Source organism: Amphibalanus amphitrite, unplaced genomic scaffold (assembly GCF_019059575.1).
Source record: "Amphibalanus amphitrite isolate SeventyFive unplaced genomic scaffold, NRLGWU_Aamphi_draft 001235F_arrow, whole genome shotgun sequence".
NCBI classification, from domain to species: domain Eukaryota; kingdom Metazoa; phylum Arthropoda; class Thecostraca; order Balanomorpha; family Balanidae; genus Amphibalanus; species Amphibalanus amphitrite.
The window spans coordinates 46,536-69,729 of NW_024882728.1; the positions used below are offsets into that span (position 1 = coordinate 46,536).

At 48.7% G+C, this 23,194-nt stretch overlaps 2 protein-coding genes across 2 annotated transcripts in view; both read left to right on the forward strand.

The window, feature by feature from the left end:
* The first annotated feature begins 364 nt into the window (after positions 1-364).
* On the forward strand, positions 365-14,803 carry LOC122371362. Its single transcript, XM_043347630.1, has 4 exons — positions 365-417; positions 13,262-13,350; positions 13,657-13,868; positions 14,623-14,803. The coding sequence occupies exons 2-4, from the start codon at positions 13,348-13,350 to the stop codon at positions 14,801-14,803; spliced, it is 396 nt and encodes a 131-aa protein (XP_043203565.1). The 5' UTR covers positions 365-417; positions 13,262-13,347.
* Positions 14,804-15,610: 807 nt separating this feature from the next.
* The window catches only part of LOC122371363 (inactive ubiquitin carboxyl-terminal hydrolase MINDY-4B-like), a 36,495-nt gene continuing 28,911 nt past the window's right edge, over positions 15,611-23,194 (forward strand). Inside the window, exon 1 of the mRNA XM_043347631.1 lies at positions 15,611-16,306. Within this exon, the coding sequence (XP_043203566.1) occupies positions 16,218-16,306 (89 nt within the window). The 5' untranslated portion in view covers positions 15,611-16,217. The remainder of the gene's footprint in view (positions 16,307-23,194) is intronic.

Genomic DNA, 23,194 nt, shown 5'->3' on the forward strand with positions numbered 1-23,194 from the left:
CCAACCATAAATCAGGAGAAATAATGTGTTCTAATAAATAATAATGTGTTCCTCACACGCAACAAATAGAACGCTATAGGTATTGCTGATAATGCTGATTCGCACCATGATCTCACATGACTGAAACTGATGGTTAGTAAACCGATGTTTCGCGATGTTTAGGAACTTTGAGATCGTGAAGCAGACGCCACGATTATATTATGCATTGTGTATCGCACACGATACACCAATAACTTAAAGTCGACATCCCCTTCTTCCTCTCCAACTCACTCGACTGCCTTCCGCAGGCATCCCACCTGCTCGGCTCGTCTTCGGAGGACGTCAGGTCGTCCGGCAGGCCCTTCAGCCTGCTGGTCCCCTCGCCGGTGCTACCCCTCCGGAGGTCATCGGCCGGCAACGGGAAACGCGCCACAAGAGGTCAGTCACACGTCCGAAATATTCGCATAGGGTCGGCATATAGAGCTGGGAGATAGAGTTTGGATATTTCCTTCTTACATACAGTTCGTGCCTCGTGGTTAACCCTCGCCGGACCTATTGGTTTTCTACATACGCGCCGGCCGAGGGGGGGGGCGGGTACGACCCCCCCCTCGCCGTTTCGCCCCTGGTGGAGCTAGCGCGTCGCGGAAAAAACGAGCGTGTGCGCCGTTACGAGACGCAGAGATTGGTACCCGATTTTAAGGTCCTAGGTCAACCGGTGACCTCTGAGGTCAGGTCAAGTGCCCCAAGGTACGGTTCAGTTTTTGGTGAATAACTTCGCAAAAAACGGTCGCAGAGCGCCGATTTTGGCAGCATCGTGTTCGTCTCGCTCAGGCGCGTCGAATGATATACTTTTTGTCCGGGTCAGGTCAACTTGGGGTGTTGACCTCAGGTCAAGGTCAGGTCAGCACCCCCAGGTCACGAAGTTGGTCGAAAGAGGTCATGTCGCATATCATTCGATTCGGCAGGTCTTCCTGAGTCCATTGGTGGCTTTCCCGACTCGCTAGCTCAATTTGATCAAGAGTTATTGACGAAAAACTAATATGACCTTGATGACGTCATAAATGACGTCACGCAAGGTCAACATTGAAAAAGTGACGCATCTAACCTTGCAAGGAGTGCATAAAATCACGATTCTGTGTGCTTGAGATAGTTGGAGATCGCTCCCGGTGCCAGAATAGCAGTTTTCATTTTTCCCCATTGACTTATAATGGTGAGGTCACGAAAATGACCTGACCTCATATGACCTTTAGGAAAAATCCGAGATATACAAGTTGTGGGACTCATAATGGATACTAGATCCTGCAAGTTTCATTTCCCTGTGACATCTCCTCTGGCAGTGAGGGCGTTGCGAAGTTGCGACATCTGAAGACCGTGCAGAGGTTCACTTATGACGTCATAGGTCAGTGACCTGACCTGACCCAAAAATGCGGTTGGTGTCAAAAGATGCGGCTTGGATCAAAGGTCAGGTATGCCAAGTTTCAGCTCTCTATCGCCAGCGTGTTCGGAGCTATCGCGAAAAAACCCTATGGGGGGGGCGGCACCCGCCCCCCCCCCTCGGCCGGCGAGGGTTAACAGATTATTAATTGCAAACAATCATACACATGAAGCAGGAAACGTGGTTAAAGGAAGGGTGCCACCTTCCGAAATTTTTGTTCTATGAATCTATTTTACTTATTTGAATTTTTAGACGTGGTTAGCGCGTCCACAATATACAAAAAACCGAAACATTGCATTTAATACATTGGCCAAAAAAAGATCGTTGTTTATATCACCACTACAACTCAAGGTCGTTTGATGTGGCAGCTAGGACGGCTGGCATATCCTGTTGTCATGGCAACATATCATTCTGCCATTTGCATTTATGGCGCAACTGAGACAAAAAGATGAACAAATAAAAAGGAAGAAGATAACATGATTTGAACTAAGTTGTAGTAAGTAAGTTGAACTAAGTAAGATACGTCAAAAGAACATCAAATAAGTCGAGTAAAGGTTTTTCCTTTACAATGCTTAAGAGATCTATGGAACCCTTCACCCTTCATGCAACTTACTAGAAAAACTTCCCAATTAAAATTTTAAAACTTAAGTGTATACCATAAAGAAAAAATATACCCTTTCAAAATGATAAAACATGCTTCAAAAGTATAACTTTTATACATACCTTTGCTGATTTCATGTTTTATAAAATACCCTTAACACGACGAGGAAATAGTGCTGAAGATTTTTGCCTGCCCGAATGCTGGCAGCAAAACTCGCAAATGATAACTTCACGTGCGGATTCAATGCTGACCGTCTCGAGCATAGGTAAGTGAAGCCGGTTTTTAGGTTCATGTGAGGCTAATCTTGTAAAAACTGCGTTGTGTCCAAAAGGTGGCACCCTTCCTTTAAATGGTATGCGATGGTGCCTTTGCGTTGTTTTGGTGGTAAATAAACTAGATAAGTAAAGGGAGGCAGTAAAATCTTTATTCGTCACCAAATGTTGATGTCCACCAACCGTTTAGGAAAAGTTTCGGCTGAAATGAAGATGTAGGACTGCCATCCTTACAAACTCTTCACATTTCATGGCATTGGCTTCGATTCGTGCCAATAATATGCAGGAACTTGTGTGGTATAATGTCATGTATGCGGGCTTAATTTGGTATCTACAAGTAAAACACTGGGCTCACATTACGAAAGCCATCCCCAATCGAATGACTTAAATTGAATAGCTGGAAACGCTCAGCTGAATATCGTGTCTCTTGCTAATGTGTTCTCGTGAACATTTGTGATTAGTGTAATTAACAAAAATTGCCTTCACCTAAATTAGAAAACACTGACGTCACTGATTATTGAAAGACTCTTAATGTCTCCCGATGACTATATTTGAAAGCGCGGCTGTGTAGCACTTCCAAGTTCCAATAGCGGAGCAACTTTTGGGGAGATACCCTGATACCAACGTGTTTTAAAACTTGATTATTATTCTGAACCTAGTTGTTTGGTCCCGTACTCTTTGGTCCAGCTTAGTGTTAAAGGTCACTATCACGAATCTAATGGACGGTAATATGCATATGTTGGCTGGAGTTGGAAAGATTCATCGCGATTTTGCGGTCCAAATAGCTCTCAATCAACAGACAGCACAACTTTTCCTGTCATCGGCGGTTGTTCGGTTATTTGTTTTAGCGACACAAAACAAATGTTCACAAAGTCAAGACATTGACAGTAATATATGACTTCGGATCGATATTTGATGGAGCAAATGGTTTTAGGACTTTAGAAGAAAATAGCAGACCTTAGAAGAAAATAAAATATCCGAGCATAGTGCAGTTTTGGAGCGTTTAGGTAAATGTCTTGTGAGATATGTTTGGACACATCATGGCTCTTATTCCACTCATTACTGCTGTTCAGTGACCACAGTCGCATGCTCAGCTGAGGACATCAGGCGGCAATGTCCGATCCAGTGTTCCACGTGGTTCTGCGATTAATCGTCCTCCAAATCGATTAGACGGCTCAAGGACGGAATGGACTTCCGGCCGTCGAGAAGGCAGCTGCCATCGAACACAAACTATAACGGCTGACACGCCGATCAGGCCACACGCAGGCTGCGAGCCATAAGACGCACAAAAAAGAAGAAGCCCGAGATGGCGCTAGCATGGAAAGCTGGTTAATTCTAATACCAGGTTATGTGGAGTGCTGCATATAATTTATTTTGTTTTATTACCACAATATTTTTTATGCGCTGGTAGGGTAGGTACCTACGACGATGAGTATCAACAAAGTTATGTGTAGAACATGGATATTTGAACCAAAGACTGAGGATGTGATGAACCGTATGCTTTACTAAAACTTAACCCTCGCATGTGTGCGGCGTTTGCCAGCTTCTAATGTGTAGGGGGGGGGGTCGGTTGGACCCCCCCCTTGCCGTTTGGCCCCTGATCGAGCTAGAGCTTCGCGGAAAAAACGAGCGTGTTGCCCGTGACCAGAGGAAGCCGATGATACCCAATTTTAAGGTCCTAGGTCATTGGTTGACCTTCCAGGTCAGGTCAATGACCCAAAGTCGGGAAAATCGGGACCTGTTAGAAAGTCGTAAAGTGTGGCTGCTAAGGGGTTTTTCGGGGTGCTGATCACGAATATCGTGTTAGTTTTGATCACAGATGATGTCTTGAAGCATTTAGACCAGGTCGGGTCAGGTCAGGTCAGGTCAACCAGTAGGCGTCGTGACGGGTATTCGTAGTACGTGTCAACCGCCTCTGACAGCTTCGTAACATGTTACGAAGTCACCAAAACTACTTAGTAAATGTTCAAATGGTTGCTAAATTCGAATTCAGCTCCAAAAACTAGCCTAGAAACATGTAAAACTCGAAAAAGTGACCCGAGGTCACCCGAGGTCACCAAAGGTCAATGACCTGACCTGACCTTCAGGTGACCTTGACACACACGGGAGTAACATCAAATCACATGTTTGAACGTTTGAAACCACGAAAAGCTTGCAAACACGCGGCTAGTGCGAGCCGACATACGCGAAATCGCGATTCCGGCCAAACATGGTCTCGGAAAAGAGGTCACAGGTCAAAGGTCATTTGGGTCAGGGTCATGAAATTTTCAGGGTAGGTGTAAAATTCATCAATGTGAGGGTACTGAAAGATTCGTCGCGATCGGCCGCTTTTTACGCGAGTTATTCGCGAAAAACCATGGGGGGGGGGGTCCATCCGACCCCCCCCCTACACATGCGAGGGTTAAGTAAAACATTATAGTAAACCCTGTTTGGTAGCAGCATGAAGTAAGTTACTTCGTTACTACTCCACTAATATTAAATTTACAAAGCAATGTTTACCCCCTCCCCCCAAAATGTTTCAACTTCAAACATTTTACCTGGTCCTATACCAATTAGTGTCCATTGTCCAACATACCTAAAAAGCAAATACAATAAGAGTTTTGCCAATTTTTGTTTCAATGTAGTTATATGCTGGTTTGAGAAGAAGTATCACCATTAGTTTAAATTCATTTGTCTGCGTGTTGGTCGTATGCTGCCGTCCACCTGAACCAGGTCACAGGACTGTTTTGAGCATCTGACAAGGCCGCACTGGCCATGAAGTGCGTAGCTCATCATCGTCGATATTTTCGGGAGGACAGTTTCACCCATACTGACCGGGTATCGACCAAACGGTGGGCTGTTTGGGCGGACCGGGTCCGGTTACGAGTCGCCCCTCTCCCCGCTCCCTGTGCTCCTCCCCGCTCCAAACAATCGCCGATACTACAACAGGATATGGACAGTGATTCGGACAGAAAGGTCGGTAAACGGAGGGACCGACTGATCGCCGTTTGACCTGAGTGGTCCGGCGGAGCGGTCCGAGCGGATTGGAATGTGGTCGTCTTTGACTAAAGTGAGCGGTGCGATATGTTTTTGGACAATGCGCACGATCTGTGTGCTGTGACTGGTGCACCCGGAATATGTGATAACGTACAGGGTGATTTTTTTACAGGGCAAAAAGTTTTTAAGCCTAGAGATACCAAAACATATAACAAACGCCAAAATAGTATATCCATGTGAAAGGAAATTGTTTGTCATTTTGTTTTCAGGACCTTTTAAAGACTTCTTGGGACTCATTCTGTTGTGAAGTTCCGTGAAAATGGCGCACAACAAAATGTTTTCCCCAAAATCGCCAATTTCTCCAGGCTTGCGTGCATTAAAACTGTGCTCACTTCGAACACGTTCTGTAAGCCTAAACGGAGCTCAAACTCAAAGTTTGTGTGTGCAAATGAAATGTCAGAATGTGCTTTTTACAAAGATATACATTTGCTGTCAGTTGATCAGGATCTGTTTTCTGGTACCGCCATTGCTCTTTACTTTTTGCCCTGTATAAAAAATCACCCTGTATTTGGTATTCCATAAACTCTCATAAAATATTCAGATGAGGTACCAAACTTCAAAACTAGGTCTAAGGCAAGGTCTGTCTTATATTGCCGTAGTGACGTTTTTGACGCATATTATTTCAGACTAAGGCATGCGCTAGCACAATAACAAAGTTCCGATAACGTCTAGTCAACTATGTCACGGCAACAAAAAGCATCTTTATATGCTTACATCAAGCATGGAGAGCATGTAACTTTCATAATCCCTAAAAAAATACGAACTCGTATCCCATTGGCAGTTCCTCGCTTCTGACAGCATCCAGCGTCTGTCGGTAATTATAGACACCAGAGTCCCTGATAGACACCAGCCCGGTAGCCAGCGGCGTATTTAGAAAATCGCGAAGGGGGGGGGGCAAGGGTTTGGAGGGCGCCACCTCACCCAAGGAGGGCGCCATACGTTCGCGAGATAAAAATCCTTAACGATCGCTCAGCGGACAGGGGCGGATCCAGGAAAACTCCAAGGGGAGGGTCATGAATCGAAGTGGTGCCCCTACCTATACCCAAAATTAAAAACTCAACGGATTTCGTCCACTTCATTTTGGTGGTGCCCCCATTTTCAGTTTTTTTCTTTTTATTTTTTTTTTGTCAGTATCTTAACTCTTAGCCACAACCACATTTACCAATTGTAAGCAAGTATATATGAATGTGCTATGTGTATATATGTTGTGGACGCTGAGTAATGAGTACTTACCAGGAACGTTATCAGGTAAGCAAATCGTTGTCAGTCCGACGAACTTGACCCTGGCGTCTAAAGGGTCTGTCCTTGACACTTCAGGCTTGTCAGGGGCACCAAAGTCCTTCCAGGGACACCACTAACCTGCCAGGGGCACCTACGGTCTTGTAGGGGCGCCACAGGCCCGCCAGGGGCACCACAGGCCTGCCAGGAAGCAGGGGCACCGCAGGTCTAGCAAGTATACACGACAGGCCTGTCTGGGGCACAACGGGCCTGTTGGGCCCATGAGCACCCCTAGGGGCAGGGGCACCACAGTCCTTCCAGGGGCACCGCAGGCCTGTGAGGGGCACCAGCGGCCTAGCAGGGGCACCAGTCAACACAGGCCTGCCAGGGGCACCACAGACCTGCCAGGGGCACCAGAGGTCTGCCAGGAGCACCACCGACCTCGCAGGGGTAACTTGGGCCTGTCAAGGCCCAGGGGCACCACGGGCCTGTCGAGAGGCACTTCAGGCTTTTCAGGGGCACCATAGTCCTCTCCGGGCGCAGGGGTAGCAGGGGCACCAGAGGCCTGCCAGGGGCACTGCAGGCCTAGCAAGGGCACCACTGGTCTATCAGGGGCACCACGAGCCTGTCATAGCCAGGCATCTCAGGCTTATCAAGGCCCAGGGGCACCACAGGTCTGTGAGGGGCTCCAGCGACCTAGCAGGGGCACCAGTCAACACAGGTCTGCCAGGGGCGCCACAGACCTGCCAGGGGCACCACAGACCTGCCAGGGGCACCAGAGGTCTGCTAGGGGCACCAACGGCCTCGCAGGGGCATCTTGGGCCTGTCAGGGGCACCACGGGCCTGCCGAGGGGCACTTCAGACTTTTCAGGGGCACCAGTCCTCTCCGGGCGTAGGGGTACCAGCGGCCTAGCAAGGGCGCCAGAGGTCTGCCAGGGGCACCAGCGGCCTAGCAAGGGCACTAGAGGCCTGCCAGGGGCACCACAGGCCTAACAAGGGCACCACGGGCCTGTCAGGGGCACCTCAGGCTTGTCAGGGCCCAGGGACACCACAGTCCTTCCAAAGGCACCGCAAGCCTGTCAGGGGCACCAGAGGCCTGCCAGGGGCACCACAGGCCTAGCAAGGGCACCACTGGCCTGTCAGGGGCACCTCAGGCTTGTCAGGGCCCAGGAGCACCACAGTCCTTCCAGGGGCATTACAAGCCTGTCAGGGGCACCAGAGGCCTAGCAAGGGCACCACAGGCCTGCCATGGACACCACAGGCCTGCCAGGGGCACCACCGGCCTTGCAGGGGCGCCTCAGGCCTGTCAGGGGCACCACGTGCCTGCCGGGGACACTTCAGGCTTGTCAGGGGCGTTACAGTCCTGTCAGGGCCCAGGGGCACCAGGCCCGTGGTGTCCCTGCTAGGCCTGTGGTGCCCCTGGCGGTCCTGTGGTGCCCCTGTCAGGACTGTGATACCCCTGATAGGCCGGTGGTGCCCCTGGCAGGTCTTTGGGCCCCCGGGCCTCAAGGGGGGGGCCATGACCCATGTGACCCCCCCCTTGGATCCGCCCCTGTCAGCGGAGGGGGCGGGGGTGGGAGGCCTTTTTTACTGCGCCACCAGTTTTTTTGCGTACCTTGGTATAGGTTATGCTGCATTGATTTTCCATCGTGTGTATTTTGTTTTTACTCCAGGTCACAAAAGGTCAAGTCACCCGCTCAGCTTAAGTGACTATGCTTAAAACTTTTTTTTAAGTTAGGTCACTCGACATGGCCTGATGACCTTGCTTTTAGCGACTATGGTTTACATTTTATAAAGCACGTGTAAGAGTAATGTACGAAAAGGTGTGCCCCTCCCGCTCACCCAGTTCCCTTCCCCAACAGGAAAAAACGGAAGCTCGTAGCGTAGTGGTATATGGGATTTTTCTACCGCATGTCTGAAGAAATGTCCTGGCGCGGGTTATTCTGACACGTGACGAAAAGGTTGGAAGTGATGGGCTATAAGTTCCTACTAAAGAAGTGTTGTTGTGCGCGCCGAAGGCGCGCGAAATTTTTGAAAACAGCCTTTTCCTCCGCCTTTTAGGCACATATTTTACGTGCTCACTGTTCAAAGCTCTTCTCGCTCTTTTAACAAATTTGAAGGTGTAAAAATACGGCCAGGGGCTCCGCCACAGGGGGGGTCGCGGGGGTCCGGACCCCCTCAATAATTTCCCTGGGGGGTACAGTACCCCCCAATATTCCAGATACCTATAAGCTTGTTTTCGCGTAGAAATGACTATCATTCACTATATGCATTTTGAGTGTGTTGACAGTCGTATAGCTAAGGAACTGAAGATCTAGAAATGTAGGGAACCCTTATAATGTCATAGCAGACAAAGTGCTCGACAGTGACACTCACCGGTCAACGTGGGAGTGTCATCATTTCGCCATTTTTGTTATTACTATGAATGCATTTAAGATGGCTAGGATTAGCTAGGTATGCTAGAATTTGGCTATAATTTTGCGAGGGGGGTCTAGCTTGTAGGTCACCTCCTTGACACAACACCTGCCCTAAGAGAGCTTCAAATCGATCTGAGAATCCTCTTTCAATGTGAGGTCATCCTATAGTGTCGGGGGGTCCATGTCGGTCTTTCAGAGCACCATACTAGTCTAAGCATCCTCACACCGTTCTGAGGTAATCTGCAATAATCTACACAGGGCTCTAAATGCAGGTTCGTTGAGGTAGGACATTCACAAGTCACAATCCCAAGTCCCAACAGCAAGTGGAGCATTTTGATATCCATTTTCAGGTCAGGATAGGTCAAACTCATCACAGAGACTGAATCTGAATGTCAATTGTCAGTCTCTAAGGACTCCATGTTGCTATATGAGGGTAGGGCTTTCAAATCCCTACAATAACTGCTAAAGCCCTGAGCTTTCCTTTAAGTACGGCCTAGGAGAGCTCTACACTGGCTTTAGAGCCTACGTAGATACCTGAGGGCCTATGTAGGTCCCCCAAGCCCATGCCAGTCACTGAGAGCCCAATGCGTTCTCTGATGGCCAATACCTACCGCCTTTGGAGCTCGCAACACTGGCCTCTACTCCTCAAGAACGTCAATTTTAGAGGCCGCCATGTCGGTGTCAATAGGGCTCTGCTCCTCGGTTTTCGATTCCTTATCCAATCTGAACCTTTGTTTTGCAGTTTAAAGCAAACCCCTTCCAACAAAATTGTTAAGTTTCTTTGTACTCAAGAAAAACAGCAATTTTTCGTCGATTTCGGGCGCTGCGGTAGGGGGGGGGGGTGACATCCTGGTGATTTCTGGCCAGGGTGGCATCCTCTTGAATGCCACCCTGGATCCGCCAGTGAGGTTTTGTGTTTTGGGTCGGACCCCCCCAATCCCAAAACCGTGGCGGAGCCCCTGAAAATACCTAAGGTTTGGTGGGGCCGGTGCCACACAAACTGTATAGGAAGCTTCGCCCATGGGTGACGATGTACATAGAAAAGTTTATTGGCGGTGGCATACACACCAGACCACCATATCGGATTGATACCGGAGCGCGAGGTGCGTAAACACAAGCGCACAACGAGAAGGCAGCAGCAACAGAAAGATAGGTGAACCATAACAGGACTGTTCCTCATGAGATTGATTAGCCTCCTCGGGCTTCTCATCCAAATTACCTCGACCAGCCCTCATGGCCTTCTCACAGATGCATATTACAGTGCTGAATACCTAAATAACCAGCTTCAATCACCGAAACTGATGCCTGCTGTTGCAGCCGAACCTGTTGACAATACTTAATCGTGATCCATATAAAATAGATGTCATGATGCATGTAAAGTAAGATCAATCCGTTAAGACCAAAGACGTGTTTTATGCATGGTAGAGCGTAGACAGTTTTGGTATGCTTCATTCATTATGCTGAATGCACGTTCATTTGTGGCAGTTTTCACAGGCCACAAATGAACAAAGTAGATAAATCAGGAAAGACATCAATATGTGCAAGAGAACTGCTAAGTTGGGAAACATGCCAAAGGAGTAGGTAAATTATAGGAGGGCAGCGATCAACGGAGGTCGCCAATAGGTAGAAGGGCTGCCTGCGATCGACAGGAGGTCGCTAATAGGTAGGAGAGCCCCGATCAACATCCCGAGTTTCGGCAGGAGGGCACCGATAGGTAGGAGGGTGGCAAGCAGCAGGAAGGCGCCAATGGGTAGAAGGGCGGCGATCAACAGGAGGGCGCCAATAGGTAGGAGGGCCCCGATCAACAATCAACGGGAGGGTGCCACCAGGTGAGAGGGCGGCAAGGAACAGGAGAGCACCAATATATAGGAAGGTGGCGATCAACAAGAGGTGGCCAATGAGTGGAAGGGTGACGATCAAGTTCAACAGGAGGGTGGCAATGGTGAGGAGGGTGCCTTTGCCCAAGAGGATGACATTAAACAGGAGGGGACCTGTGGGGAGGGCGCCAATTTAGCAGGAAAGTGCCAGTGGGTAGGAGGGCGGCGATCAACAGGAGGGCGTCAATGGTTAGGAGGGCGGCGGCCGGCGATCAACACGAGGGCGCCAATAGGTAGAAGGGCCCCGATTAACATTCAACAGGAGGGACTAGGGAACCAATAGGTAAGAGGGCGCCATGCAATGGCTAGAAGGGTGGCACTCAACAAGAGGGTGCGAAAAGGGAGGAGGGCGGCCATCAAATTTCACGAGGGCACAATTGGTGGGAGAGCGCCCATAATTATGAGGGTGCCGACCAGCAGAAGGGCACCATTGTGTAGGGCAAGGTGGCGACCTACAGGAGGGCGCCTTCGGGTGAGAGGGCGCCTGTTAACCAGAGAGCGCCAATAGGTAGGAGTACAACGATCAAATGAGGGCGCCAGTGGGTAGGAGGGCAGCGATCAACAGGCTTACATAGGCGACTACCGCTACGCTTAGAAAGCTTAAGCCTACAAATGCGGTTGGAGGGCGCCCAAGGGAGCCCTCCAATCGTATTTGGAGTGCGTATTTGGAATGGCGCCCTCCGAGGGCGCCCTCCAACCGTATTTTCATTTTTCCCTGCAAACACATTCGCGATTGGGCGCCCTCCAGTCGCGATTGTTTTTCGATTCGATTCTATTACAATTGCATTTGCGATTGGAGGGCGCCTTCGGCGCCCTCCAATCGCAAAGGGCGCCTTCGGCGCCCAAGGGGGGGGGACCATGGCCCAGTGCCCCCCCCCCTGCCTACGCCCCTGCCGGTAGCTCTGTGACACGTCACCAAGGCGACGGGGGCGGGTCACGGCGTCACGAACAGCCACTGTTGCGTGTGCCCAGCTGCGGGCTGTCCCGGGGCAGGCTCGGGTGGAACAGTGTCCACAGAGACGTCCTGGGTTGGGCTGTGTCCACAGAGGCGGCTGGAATTGTGTCCACATGGTTGTTAGAGCTGGGTCTGACGTGACGGCCGGACGCAGGCAGCCCGGACTAGAGCTGTTCTATCAGTGTGTCTGGATCAGTGGAAGGCGTCGCTACCGCGGTGGTAGCTGCTGCTGTTGGTGATGGTGATGGTGCAATGGTGGTGATATTGGTGCTAGTGACAGCTATGCTAGTGCACAACGTGAATCAAGGAGAAGGCAGATAGTGAAGCTCAGACTGAAGTTCATAAAAATAGCTTATTCACAAAGATTGGTTATTGTGGAAAGTAATCTGTTCTAGGGTCAACTTCAGGTTGTCTTGACATGTAGGGTACCGTGAGCAGCTTTATTTAGCAAAAAAAAAAAACAGAAGCTAGCTTATTTAATGTGATTAATACAAACCCTCATTGACAAAAAGTCATATACTTTTCCTGGAAGTCTTCGAATTTCGAAGACTTCATTTTCCATTTTATACGAAAACTTGTCTAGAAACATAACAATGCATCATCATATCAATCGAATTCTCTTTCCAGGAACTTTTTCTGCATCCATCGACTTATGGTTTGTTCCTGAACAGACACCATTATTATTCACTTTTGGAGACGACCTGAACGATCCTTAAGTCGGCCAAAGTGGCTTGTTTGATAGGCACCGGCGTCTAAGCAGTCAGACTCGGGAAGTTAATTGCCGGTTTGCGTGTCAATTGCCGTATAATTCACCAAACGAATCGGACTAATCTTGCAAGATGAGTCCATGGACTCATGGCGCCGGGCAGTTTGGCATTTAGACGAAGCACTGGGTCATGTTTTTTTTTTTTTTTTGGTACGGGAAGGTGGTGGCCGGTGGCTGAATATAAGAGCAGGGTTTGTGCAAGTTTTTTTTTATTTTTGAGTTCACATAGGTCGTTTGAGATAAATAGATCAAGAAATATGCATTTTGCTTTAGACAAAACTGAAAAATCAAAGCATGCTTGAATGTCAATATCATGGCCGAAACGTGGCAAATATCCACCACTGTGCCCAGCGATCATTTCAAGACGTTTCTTAGGAGGGCAAAAGGTGAGATGGTCCGGGTCGTTACAGCATAGCTCCAAATCCTACTAACAAGATGCTTATTGCGTTAATTGAGATCTTTTTTAGATGAATAATTTGCATTATGTTCACAATTTCAATCTGTCGTAAAAAAAAATCATATCGTATTCAATCAAGAATGCAGTTAAGTGGCCAAATACTGGCTCCACTCCAATAGCATGTTGTTTTTACTAAAATGGATTGAACACGTTGGACTTATGCCACCTTTGAACTACTCAGCAAGTGTCTGCTTTAGTTCAAAGCATGGAGTGACAGTTCTACTTCTAATGCATTGTACTATTCACAGAGAAGGTGATCTACCCGCGGCGGCTGACGACTCTGAGTGGCTCTCCTCCGTTCACCGGCGGGACACAGCTCAGCAAACAAACGGCAATGGTGAGTAGCTAACCAGGTGAATGCATCTCGACAGATTGCAATCATGATGGGTCGAGTCAATGGTCAGAAACGTTAGCATCGTGCACTTTCGGTGAGTCAAGAAAGTCTAGTCAAGTAGTCGTTAGTACCTATTGGGTAACGTCTTGCTCTATGTATACTATGGTGAACGGCTAGCTTGGTAAAATTTCCAGGAAAAATGCTGGTTCGATAAACTTACCATCTGGAGTGGCCCAGACCGATGTAAAAACCATAATGATAATGAAGCCCTCACAGCTTATGACAACACATGCTGCCCGTGTCTGACAGCGGCTGCGGCAGCTGGTGTTCGGAGCGTCACTAGCGCCACCACGGCAGGAGTGGCTGAAGGGCGGCTTCACGTTTCAGCCGCCAGAGGGCAGGGTGGGCTTCGGTCTCCAGACTCCTCAGTCGCTCACTCAGCCTCTGGTGATGGCTGTCCAAACACGGGTCATCAAACATCTGCTGTTCCAGAGGTTTCCCAGCGCTACGGACATCGACAGGTATGAGCATTTTTATACCTGCCGGACGAGGGACACTACCGAGTAGAGATGTCAATCGGATACCAACTTTTTGGTATATACCTACCGATACCAAACCGATACCAACTTGGTATTCGGTATTTCAATCCTAATGTACTTGGTATTTTGTTGGTATTATGAGCCCTTACTGATGTATAAGAAGCTGAGAAATTGGTAAAAAGTCGGTATTTCCCTCATGTTATGAAATTGGTTCGGTATCGGTAGGTATTTCCTCAAGGCTTATGTTGGTATTTGGTCTGGTATCGGTATTCAGATTTTCTGTAATTGACATCACTACTACCGAGTGCCTGAAAGTACCGAGCATCCATTGCCCGGCTACCTCATGAAAGTCGCACTCGGTCTTTGGTCTCAGTATTTCTGGGTGCTGGGTGTTGCCTGATAGACGGCGCGTAGGACAGGCGCTAGCCGCGGTGCAAGGCAGCAGCAATAAGTACTGAATATGTGTCCCTAATAAGAAGGTAGTTGCACGGCCAACACGGTGTTGGCCGTGCAACTACCTTCTTATTAGGGACACATATTCAGTGCTTATTGCTGCTGCCTTGCACCATAGCGGCTAGCGCCTGTCCTACGCGCCGTCTATCATATACATAGGTATGCTGTCTCATTTCATCTGGTCCGTCGCTCCTGTTGAGATCCCCGTCACGGGCTGTTCACTGGCCAGTGCCCTCAGTGACGTGATTTATTGTTACCTGTCTAACCCGTATTCTGTCGGCAGTCTGTTCCGTCTGCGCCGCTGTGACCAGCTACAGGGGCTGGCCAGTGCCCTCAGTGACGTCATTTGGGGTGCCAGGGCCGGCGGCCCGGCTCACGTCTGCCTCTGTTCGGAGGCTCAGCAGGTCTGGGGTGACACCGACTACCTCTCCGATGGAGTGACTGAGAGGGTGAGAATAGATTAGAGCGGAAAAATCATGCGTTATGAGTGGAGTTAGCCGTCAGTCTCGGAGTGCTTTGATATCGACACGGCTAGACCGGTAGCCTGATCAAATGTCGCGCTGAATTTTCGCAAGATGATGCGCTTATTCTTTAAATGAATGCCTAAAAACGTTTACTTCTTATATAAGCAAAAGCAAACATTCTAATTTTCATACAGGGTCATGCTCTAGAACGTAAGATTATATCAAACTGTATGACCGGAGACTACCTATATTGAAACGTAAACATGAGTGGATATTGAACGTCTCTTAGTAAAGATTGTTCAGGACACCAGAGGCCTCTTGCACCAAAATCCTCTTGCACCAATGCTTGGATTATTTTGCATCGTATACCCAGTCCAAGTCTCAAATGTAACAATTTGCATGCAAAATTTTGCAAGCACATGTAGGATTATGTATTGGGCTATTGCAAACAAATTTACCACCGTTAGATTAGCTTATTCTGAAACCGGTTTTTCGATTTTACCTAGCTAGGTAGTTTGGTGCAAGAGGCCTCAGCTTTGTTTATTTTTATTGGTAGTTTTCGGAAGACTTACGTCTTCATTTATCAGCCTGTCTTAAAGCACTAAAAATACATATAAAAGACCAACACAGAAATAATGAATACTTTTTCCATTTATTTTATTTCTGTGTTGGTCTTTTATATGTATTTTAAGTGCTTTAGATAGACAGGCTGATGAAGGAAGACAAGACGGATGTCTTCCGAAAACTACCGATAAAAATAAGCAAAGCTGGTGTCCCATGAACAATCTAAGAACAATACCACTGTCCCAGCTCAACAACATTAACTATAACATCGAACGTCTTTTAGATAGACGGGAGTAGCACATACGTAAAAAACAATAATGCTTTAATTAATGAAGTGTTATTTTGCAGGTGCAACATTGGACATTCGGTAACAAAGATGAACTTCAAAGTTTTATTTCATCTTATATCAAGGAGGTTATACAGATTAGAACTTGCCAGCAATTAGAAAATAGTTGCCGCGTCTCTCTCTCTCTCTCTCTCTCTCTCTCTCGCTCTCTCTCTCTCTCTCTCTCTCTCTCTCTCTCTCTCTCTCTCTCTCTCTCTCTCTCTCTCTCTCTCTCTCTCACCTTTATAGCAGTTTCACTGATATATCCAGGCAGGTCATTTGATAGCGTGCTTAAAGGATCCTTGCTTCTAGTATGTAAGTACTTACCATGGTTATTGTACAAAGTAACAATGACATATAGCATATGGCTGAATGGTAAAAGTAGCCTTTGATAAGACCTTTTGAGATGACCGGGATAAAACAATGCCGCAGTGTCGCACCCACTAATTGTTCACCCCACTCAAATATAACTTCTGTGGATAGCCTCGGTATAACATATATCATGTTGAGCCCGCCGTAACAAATATGTACTTTATATTTCAGTTTGAGTCATCTGAGGGCCACGCCTACATTTTGCTGTTGTACAGTCTTGTGCTGACACGAGGAATCAATAGGTGAGTAAAACAATATGAAATTGCAGATTTGGAGTTTTGGAGTATGACCTGACTAGGTCAGTCCAATGGCCAATATACAATCCATGCTTCATCTTTTATTAGAGGGTTTTGCCTCTAGCGCCAAAATTGTCAGAATAGTCTTGGACGGAAATCCGAGTATGACTACTATGAGGAGGTCAATACCTGACCAAATATACAATTCATTCGTTATCTTCGATCAAAGGTTTTTGCCTTTAGCGCCAAAATTGTCAGAAAAGTTTTGGATGGAAATAGACTTTGCTAGTTTTGTAGCTCGTATTGCATATCAAAGGCAAGGCATTTGAGTGAATTTGTGACATTCACTAATCACTACTCCTCAGATGGTTTAAAAATATAACTGGAAGGGTTCGGGAACAAGACGTAGGATATAAACGTTAGCTCGGCCGTTAGCCGTGTCTTGCGCATGTGATAAAAAAAACATGCAACCCTCTACCCATATTGTTGAACAATAAGCATCAGCCGTGTATCATATTTCTCCCTTGCGCTATCATTTGGCGAGCCTTCTTTAGCTTCCAAATAAGTAAGGCGGGTAATGCAACAATATCGTCAAGCAAAGGCAGACCTCATCAACAATAAACTGCACTAACACATAAATGAACTTCCAATGTTTATGAAGTCAGTTAAAACATTTCACTGGGTCTGTTTATAAATCTGGCAAGCTAGCCGCATGACACTGCATACTGCAGTGTATTTAGGTCGTAGGGCACCAACCATTCGAACAAAGAAGGAAGCAGGAGAAACACAACAGTAATTTTATTTGAGCATGTGACTAAAAGTGTCACACTTGTAGTTCATCGATGGAGTCAATGGAGGTTTCAGGTCTCCAGATTTGAAACTAAACGTTGAATCGCCAGCCCGTTCGTAGACCGATTTCGCTCTCTTGTTGCACCTCTGTAACAGCGGACTCCGTTTATGTTATGGCGTCTCAGTTTACCAGGCGGCACGATGGCGAGCGGCGGCGTGGTGCGACTTTCTGCCGAGCACATTCCCTCGCTGGTGTCCCGGCTGGCCAGCTATGGCGCCCTCAGTCTGCAGACGCGCACCGTGCTCCGCCTGCTGCGCGCGCGCATCAACCCGGCGCCGTTCCGGCTGTTGGCCGCCGGCACCGAGGGCGCCGACCTGGTGACGGTGACGGCCATGGAGATGACGCCCGGCCGCGCCGTGCTGGACGTCTGCGGCTGAGGGCCGCAGAGCCAAATTCAAATATCGTTGGCTTTACAAAAAACTGGGCGTAACCGAGTTTCCTTTATTTTCTTTCCAAAGTAGTTCTTATGACGGCGGATCGTGCCATATTAAAAAATAATCCCTCGGGACCGTCAAAACGCGTAGGCATGGGGCGGCCAAAGTGACCCGTGCGGCCAAATGACCCCGTTCTCCCCTAAGTGGGGTTCTGGGCAACGTAACGACACGCGGTAAGGGGCATTCGAAAGAGCGTCGAAAGTCATGACGAAAATGCTTCCGTCATTTTTTGGGTCGAGCCCAAGGTCAGGTCACCGTAGGCCATGAAAGGTAAAATTTTGCCTATTTCAGCATTTTTCAACACTAACCGGCGCGTAACTTGGGAGCCAACAGAGCTACAGCGCCACGGGAAGATGCATTCGATACCTCTGTTAACGCTCTTTTTAGAGTGAGACCTGAGACATGATCAAAGATCAACAGGCTAGCCTTCAGATCAGAGGGCAAAAAAAACTCCAAAAAGAGTCGTTGTATGAAAATGTTTTTCGGTGATAGCCTTTGACACAAGAAAGACAGATATTAATTTTACCAGCATCCTGCTCCTCTCGTCGAGACGCGTCAAATGAGCTATAATCTGATCTTGAAGATCATTTGGGAAATATAACCTTATGTCAAGGCCATGACCTGACGGGGTAAGGCCATGTTGCATATCAGCCGATTTGTATCGTCGACCTGAACATAACCTAAGGTGTTTTCATCGCTCTGGTAGGTCTCTAGCAAAAGTTATTGTCAAAAAACTGCTATAGGGACCTTTCATGACCTGTGGTGACCTCAGAGACAGAGGAAGGGGCCACGGGTGCAATTTTTTCAATTCAGTGTGAAAATTTCATTGGGTAAAAGTCTTTTAGTAATTATAGCAGCTACGCTGCACATTTTAGTTACCGCACGTTGGACAGTATAGGTCGCAGGGCACAAAACTGAACAATGTGGATAGTCATCCCAGGTAAAAGCCAGGTAGTCGCACATGATATTGTTTTACTATATCCACGGAGTATAGAGTTTTCAGGTATCCAGATATCGAATTTGAAGTGGGAGCGCTATCGTTTATATACTGATCCCGCTCCCTGGCCTCGTTGCGCCGCTGCCAGCGGACTGAGTCTGAGTTTACGTTAAGTCGTCTGGTTTGTCAGTTTGCCCGTCGGCACGATGGCGAGTGGCGGCGTGGTGCGACTCTCTGCCGAGCACATTCCCTCGCTGGTGTCCCGGCTGGCCAGCTATGGCGCCCTCAGTCTGCAGACGCGCACCGTGCTCCGCCTGCTGCGCGCGCGCATCAACCCGGCGCCGTTCCGGCTGTTGGCCGCCGGTACCGAGGGCACCGACCTGGTGACGGTGACGGCCATGGAGATGACGCCCGGCCGCGCCGTGCTGGACGTCTGCGGCCCGGAGAGCGCGGCCGGCCGGCGGCGGCTCGACAGCCTGCTGCGGGCGCCCGAGCTGGCGGAGCTCTGGCGGCGGCCCGTCAGGGTTGAATACATCGCAGAAGGTCTGGCTGATGTGTTTCAAGCTGCCGCCGAAAGCCATGGACTCAGACGAGTGGTTGATGGAAGCGAGACGTACCGTTTGTTCCTGCGGCCTGACAACCTGCCCGACCCGCCGCCGGTCCACCAGCCAGGACTGGAGGTCCGCTCCCTGGAGGAGCGCCACCTCGCCAAGGTGGCAGACCACTGGTGGCACAGTAGAGACCTGTACAAAGACGTATCGGCAACGATAGAGTGTGGTCATCGGGCTGGCCTGGCCGTCGGAGTATTTCTAACGGAACGTGACGAAAAGCACCCAGACACCCCATTCGACGAGCCGGTCTCTTGGTCAGTGGTGAACGCTTACGGCGCTCAGAGCTTCGGCTACACGGAGGAGGCGTTTCGGGGCCGCAGTCTACAGGTCCTGGTACTGCAGGAGCTGGTGCGGCGCTCCAGAACACTGGGACTGCCCTGCTTCGGGTGCACTAACGATGCCAATGGAGCGCAGCGGAGGAATCTCACACTGTGTGAAATGGAACCGAAACACTTGGTGATACGCATGTGTTTCGATGCCAAGTGGAGTGAAGCAGCAGGCTGAGTCGTGGTATTGGATGGTCAATTAACAGTAACAGCTATAAAATCGCCACCGTTTTTTACCACATCACTTGATGTATCCTGTCTGTAAGTTCCATACAAGTAATGTGTAATGGCATTTTCTGTTAACAGGCACTTTTATAGCATTACATTTGACCAATAAACATTGCAATAGCGATAGATGAAATACTACTAGAATTTACCTCCCTGCCTACCTTAATTCGAATTTTAATTTATCATCCAGTGGAGCGGACACTGGCGGATCCAACTTAGAGTTTCTGGCGGGGCAAACAATAATAATTTATCGGTTCTTTCCATGCGCCGTCCATAGGCTTAATGTTAAAATTATGCCATTTGGGAGAGGTAATTGCCCTATCTATTTGCCCTCCCCTGTATCCGCCACTGGAATCAGATAGGAATTTAGGTATCGATTGCCGCTTAAATTTTAAAAATCGGCCAGTATGATCTCGAGATACCGGGGGGGGGGAAGGTCGTAACCCCTTCCCTGCTACTAATTCTAACGCCTGTGGCCCTATATGCTGAGCCAGGAGGTTACAACCAATATGGTTGAGTCCGAAATTATTTTTGATAGCATCTTTGATTTATTTTGGTACTCATAACTTAGACGTTTTACCTGCGCATGACAGGGGCATTTTCCATAACGCGAGTGACTGAGAGGGGAGGGGGCTCTACAGAGCCCCCTTTAGAGCCCCCTTCCTATCTCCGAAACTACTGGGCCGATCATCAAAATTCAAACACCGTCTGAAAACCCTGGAAAACTGTCGAGCAAAACCTAATTACTTTGACATCAAGGTCAACGATGACGCCACAGGTGAGGTAAAATTAAACGTTATTAGCATTTTGGCTTGTTCACAATTAGGCTCTGGCCGCCGGCTAACAAGTCCGAACAGGCTCATTTTTAGTTTACGCACTCCTTGATATATGCCTCAGATACCCTGAGCGTAACGAACTTGCACTTCGAATTTTTCAGAGCAAAGCCAGGTCATCTTAGCTCATGGGAATTTTATAGCATGTATCGGTCATGTGGCACAGATTTTATGGCCCATTTCAGCCATATAATTCGAAAATAGTGTCACCTGTGTCATTTGAGTCTATTTTGCAGCTGTTAACCCGGCGGCCGCTGGGCCTCCGCGCCACCCACCGGCCGCTGGGGGGGGGGGGGGGAGGGGGCAAGTTTCGTGTCGATACGTCCAGTGATTTAGAAAATGTTACAGAAAAACGGGAGGGGCGGCTCTGTAGAGCCCCCTCCTCCCCCCCCCCAGTCATGCGCGGGTTAATTGCCTGGCGACATTTTGCTTCAGTCATCGGAAATAACTTTTAAATAAAAAATCGCTTAGATGACATATTCATCGTGTTCCCGAGCCGGTTGTGAACAAGAAAAGTCCGTATAAATTCGGCGTCATTTGGTACCTTTTTCAAGAAGGTACTTTTTCAAGATACTGATATGAAAGTAAAAAATATGAAATATGCATGTTATGAGCATTTATGTAGCATCTTGCTATCGACGCATGATTATTTTGCCGTCAGGCGTGTTCAGCGTACAGTTTATTTACCATGCATTTGCATAGCCATGAGGGGCAGGCGCTCTCAAAAGGATAACCTGCCGTAATTTTCCTAATTCATTTAGGTATGCAGTCGTCGGAGGTTGGTTAAAATTGGACAAGCGGAAGCGCAAAGCTGAGCTAATGGGCGGTCATACACAATGAGGACACCGACGCATGTATTTATTGCAACATACCTACAGTTTACATCGTGCACCGAACGGTTAACACCAATCAAATATAGGTATGTTATAACTTATAACTAAAACCAAACAAGAGCGCGGTAGCACACTTCACATTTTATATGTTGAATACATTGTGCAATCCGCAACCTTCAAGTACAATACACATTGGAACAGTACTTACCATCCCGACCGATTTCGTTCCCTCGCCTCGCCTCTGCAACCACGAGCTCGGTCTACAGTTTACACACGGCTGCCTGACCTTGTCCAGTTGGCTTTGTGCTACCATGGCGAGTGGCGGCGTGGTGCGACTTTCTGCCGAGCACATTCCCTCGCTGGTGTCCCGGCTGGCCAGCTATGGCGCCCTCAGTCTGCAGACGCGCACCGTGCTCCGCCTGCTGCGCGCGCGCATCAACCCGGCGCCGTTCCGGCTGTTGGCCGCCGGTACCGAGGGCACCGACCTGGTGACGGTGACGGCCATGGAGATGACGCCCGGCCGCGCCGTGCTGGACGTCTGCGGCCCGGAGAGCGCGGCCGGCCGGCGGCGGCTCGACAGCCTGCTGCGGGCGCCCGAGCTGGCGGAGCTCTGGCGGCGGCCCGTCAGGGTCGAGTTCATGGCAGAGGGCCTGGCTGATGTGCTCAGTAGGGCTGCAGAGTGTCACGGCCTTAGACGAGTCGTGGATGTAAACGAAACGCTGCGGTTTTTTGTTCGACCTGACAAGCTACCCGACCCGCCACCGGTCCACCAGCCAGGACTGGAGGTCCGCTCGTTGGAGCAGCGCCACCTCGCCAAGGTGGAAGAGCGCTGGTGGTACAGCCGCGACATTTTCCATGATGTTCCTGCTATGATAGATGCCGGTCAGCGGGCAGGTCTTGCCATCGGACTATTTCTAAAGGAGCGTAACGAAGCACATTCCGATATTCCAGCTGACGAGCCGGTTGCGTGGTCCGTGATAAACGCCTACGGCGCCACCAGTTTTGGCTACACGGAGTCTGCGTTTCGCGGCCGTGGGTTACAGAACATAATCATACCCGAGCTTATTCGACGCCTACGCCGACTAGGGATGCCGTGCTACGGATATACGAACGATACGAATGAGCCAGCGCTCAAGATATTCTCTACATTCGGAATGGAGAGAAGACACGCGGTGACCCGTGTTCGCTTTGTCACCGAGTGATCACAATGTGGTGCTGAGACTGCGCTCGTCGATGGAGAGAAGTGTTTGTTTGATTCTGCCTGTGATTTCGTCGTGATGCGACTTATCTGCCTGTGAATTCAAATTATCATTGTAAGCTGTTTTTCAACATGTACATCTTTTGATTATTTATAACTTTATTATTTCTCATCAGTACCTACACATTCCTAAGTCATTGTTAGATTCGGGAATCAGGGTTTCAGCTGAAAACGTCAGTGTGCGCATTTCGCCTGGAGAATAACCGAAAGGCTTAGCCGAAAGGCTTAGCCAACGTGCGATTTTTTACGGCTCAACGCGAATATCAGCCTTGTTAAAAATAGCTAGAAGTAGGTATACCTTGGCGGCAAATATTTCAGTGTCCTGTCACATACGAGAAGTTTACAAACGTTAACCCGCGCCCCACTGGGGTCTGTGTATTACTGTATGCCTGGCCTATTCAAATACATTAGCCAGAGGGGTGTGGTAATAACTGGTGTAAGCAAATTGACCACGGTCAAAAATGTATTACCAGAATGCACTTAAGCCAACATTTTGGGATGGTCTCGTTCCTAAGTCGGCTAAGAGCTTCGGTCCAGAAAATAAATTTATCGTTGGCATACAGTAAAATACATACCAAACTCGG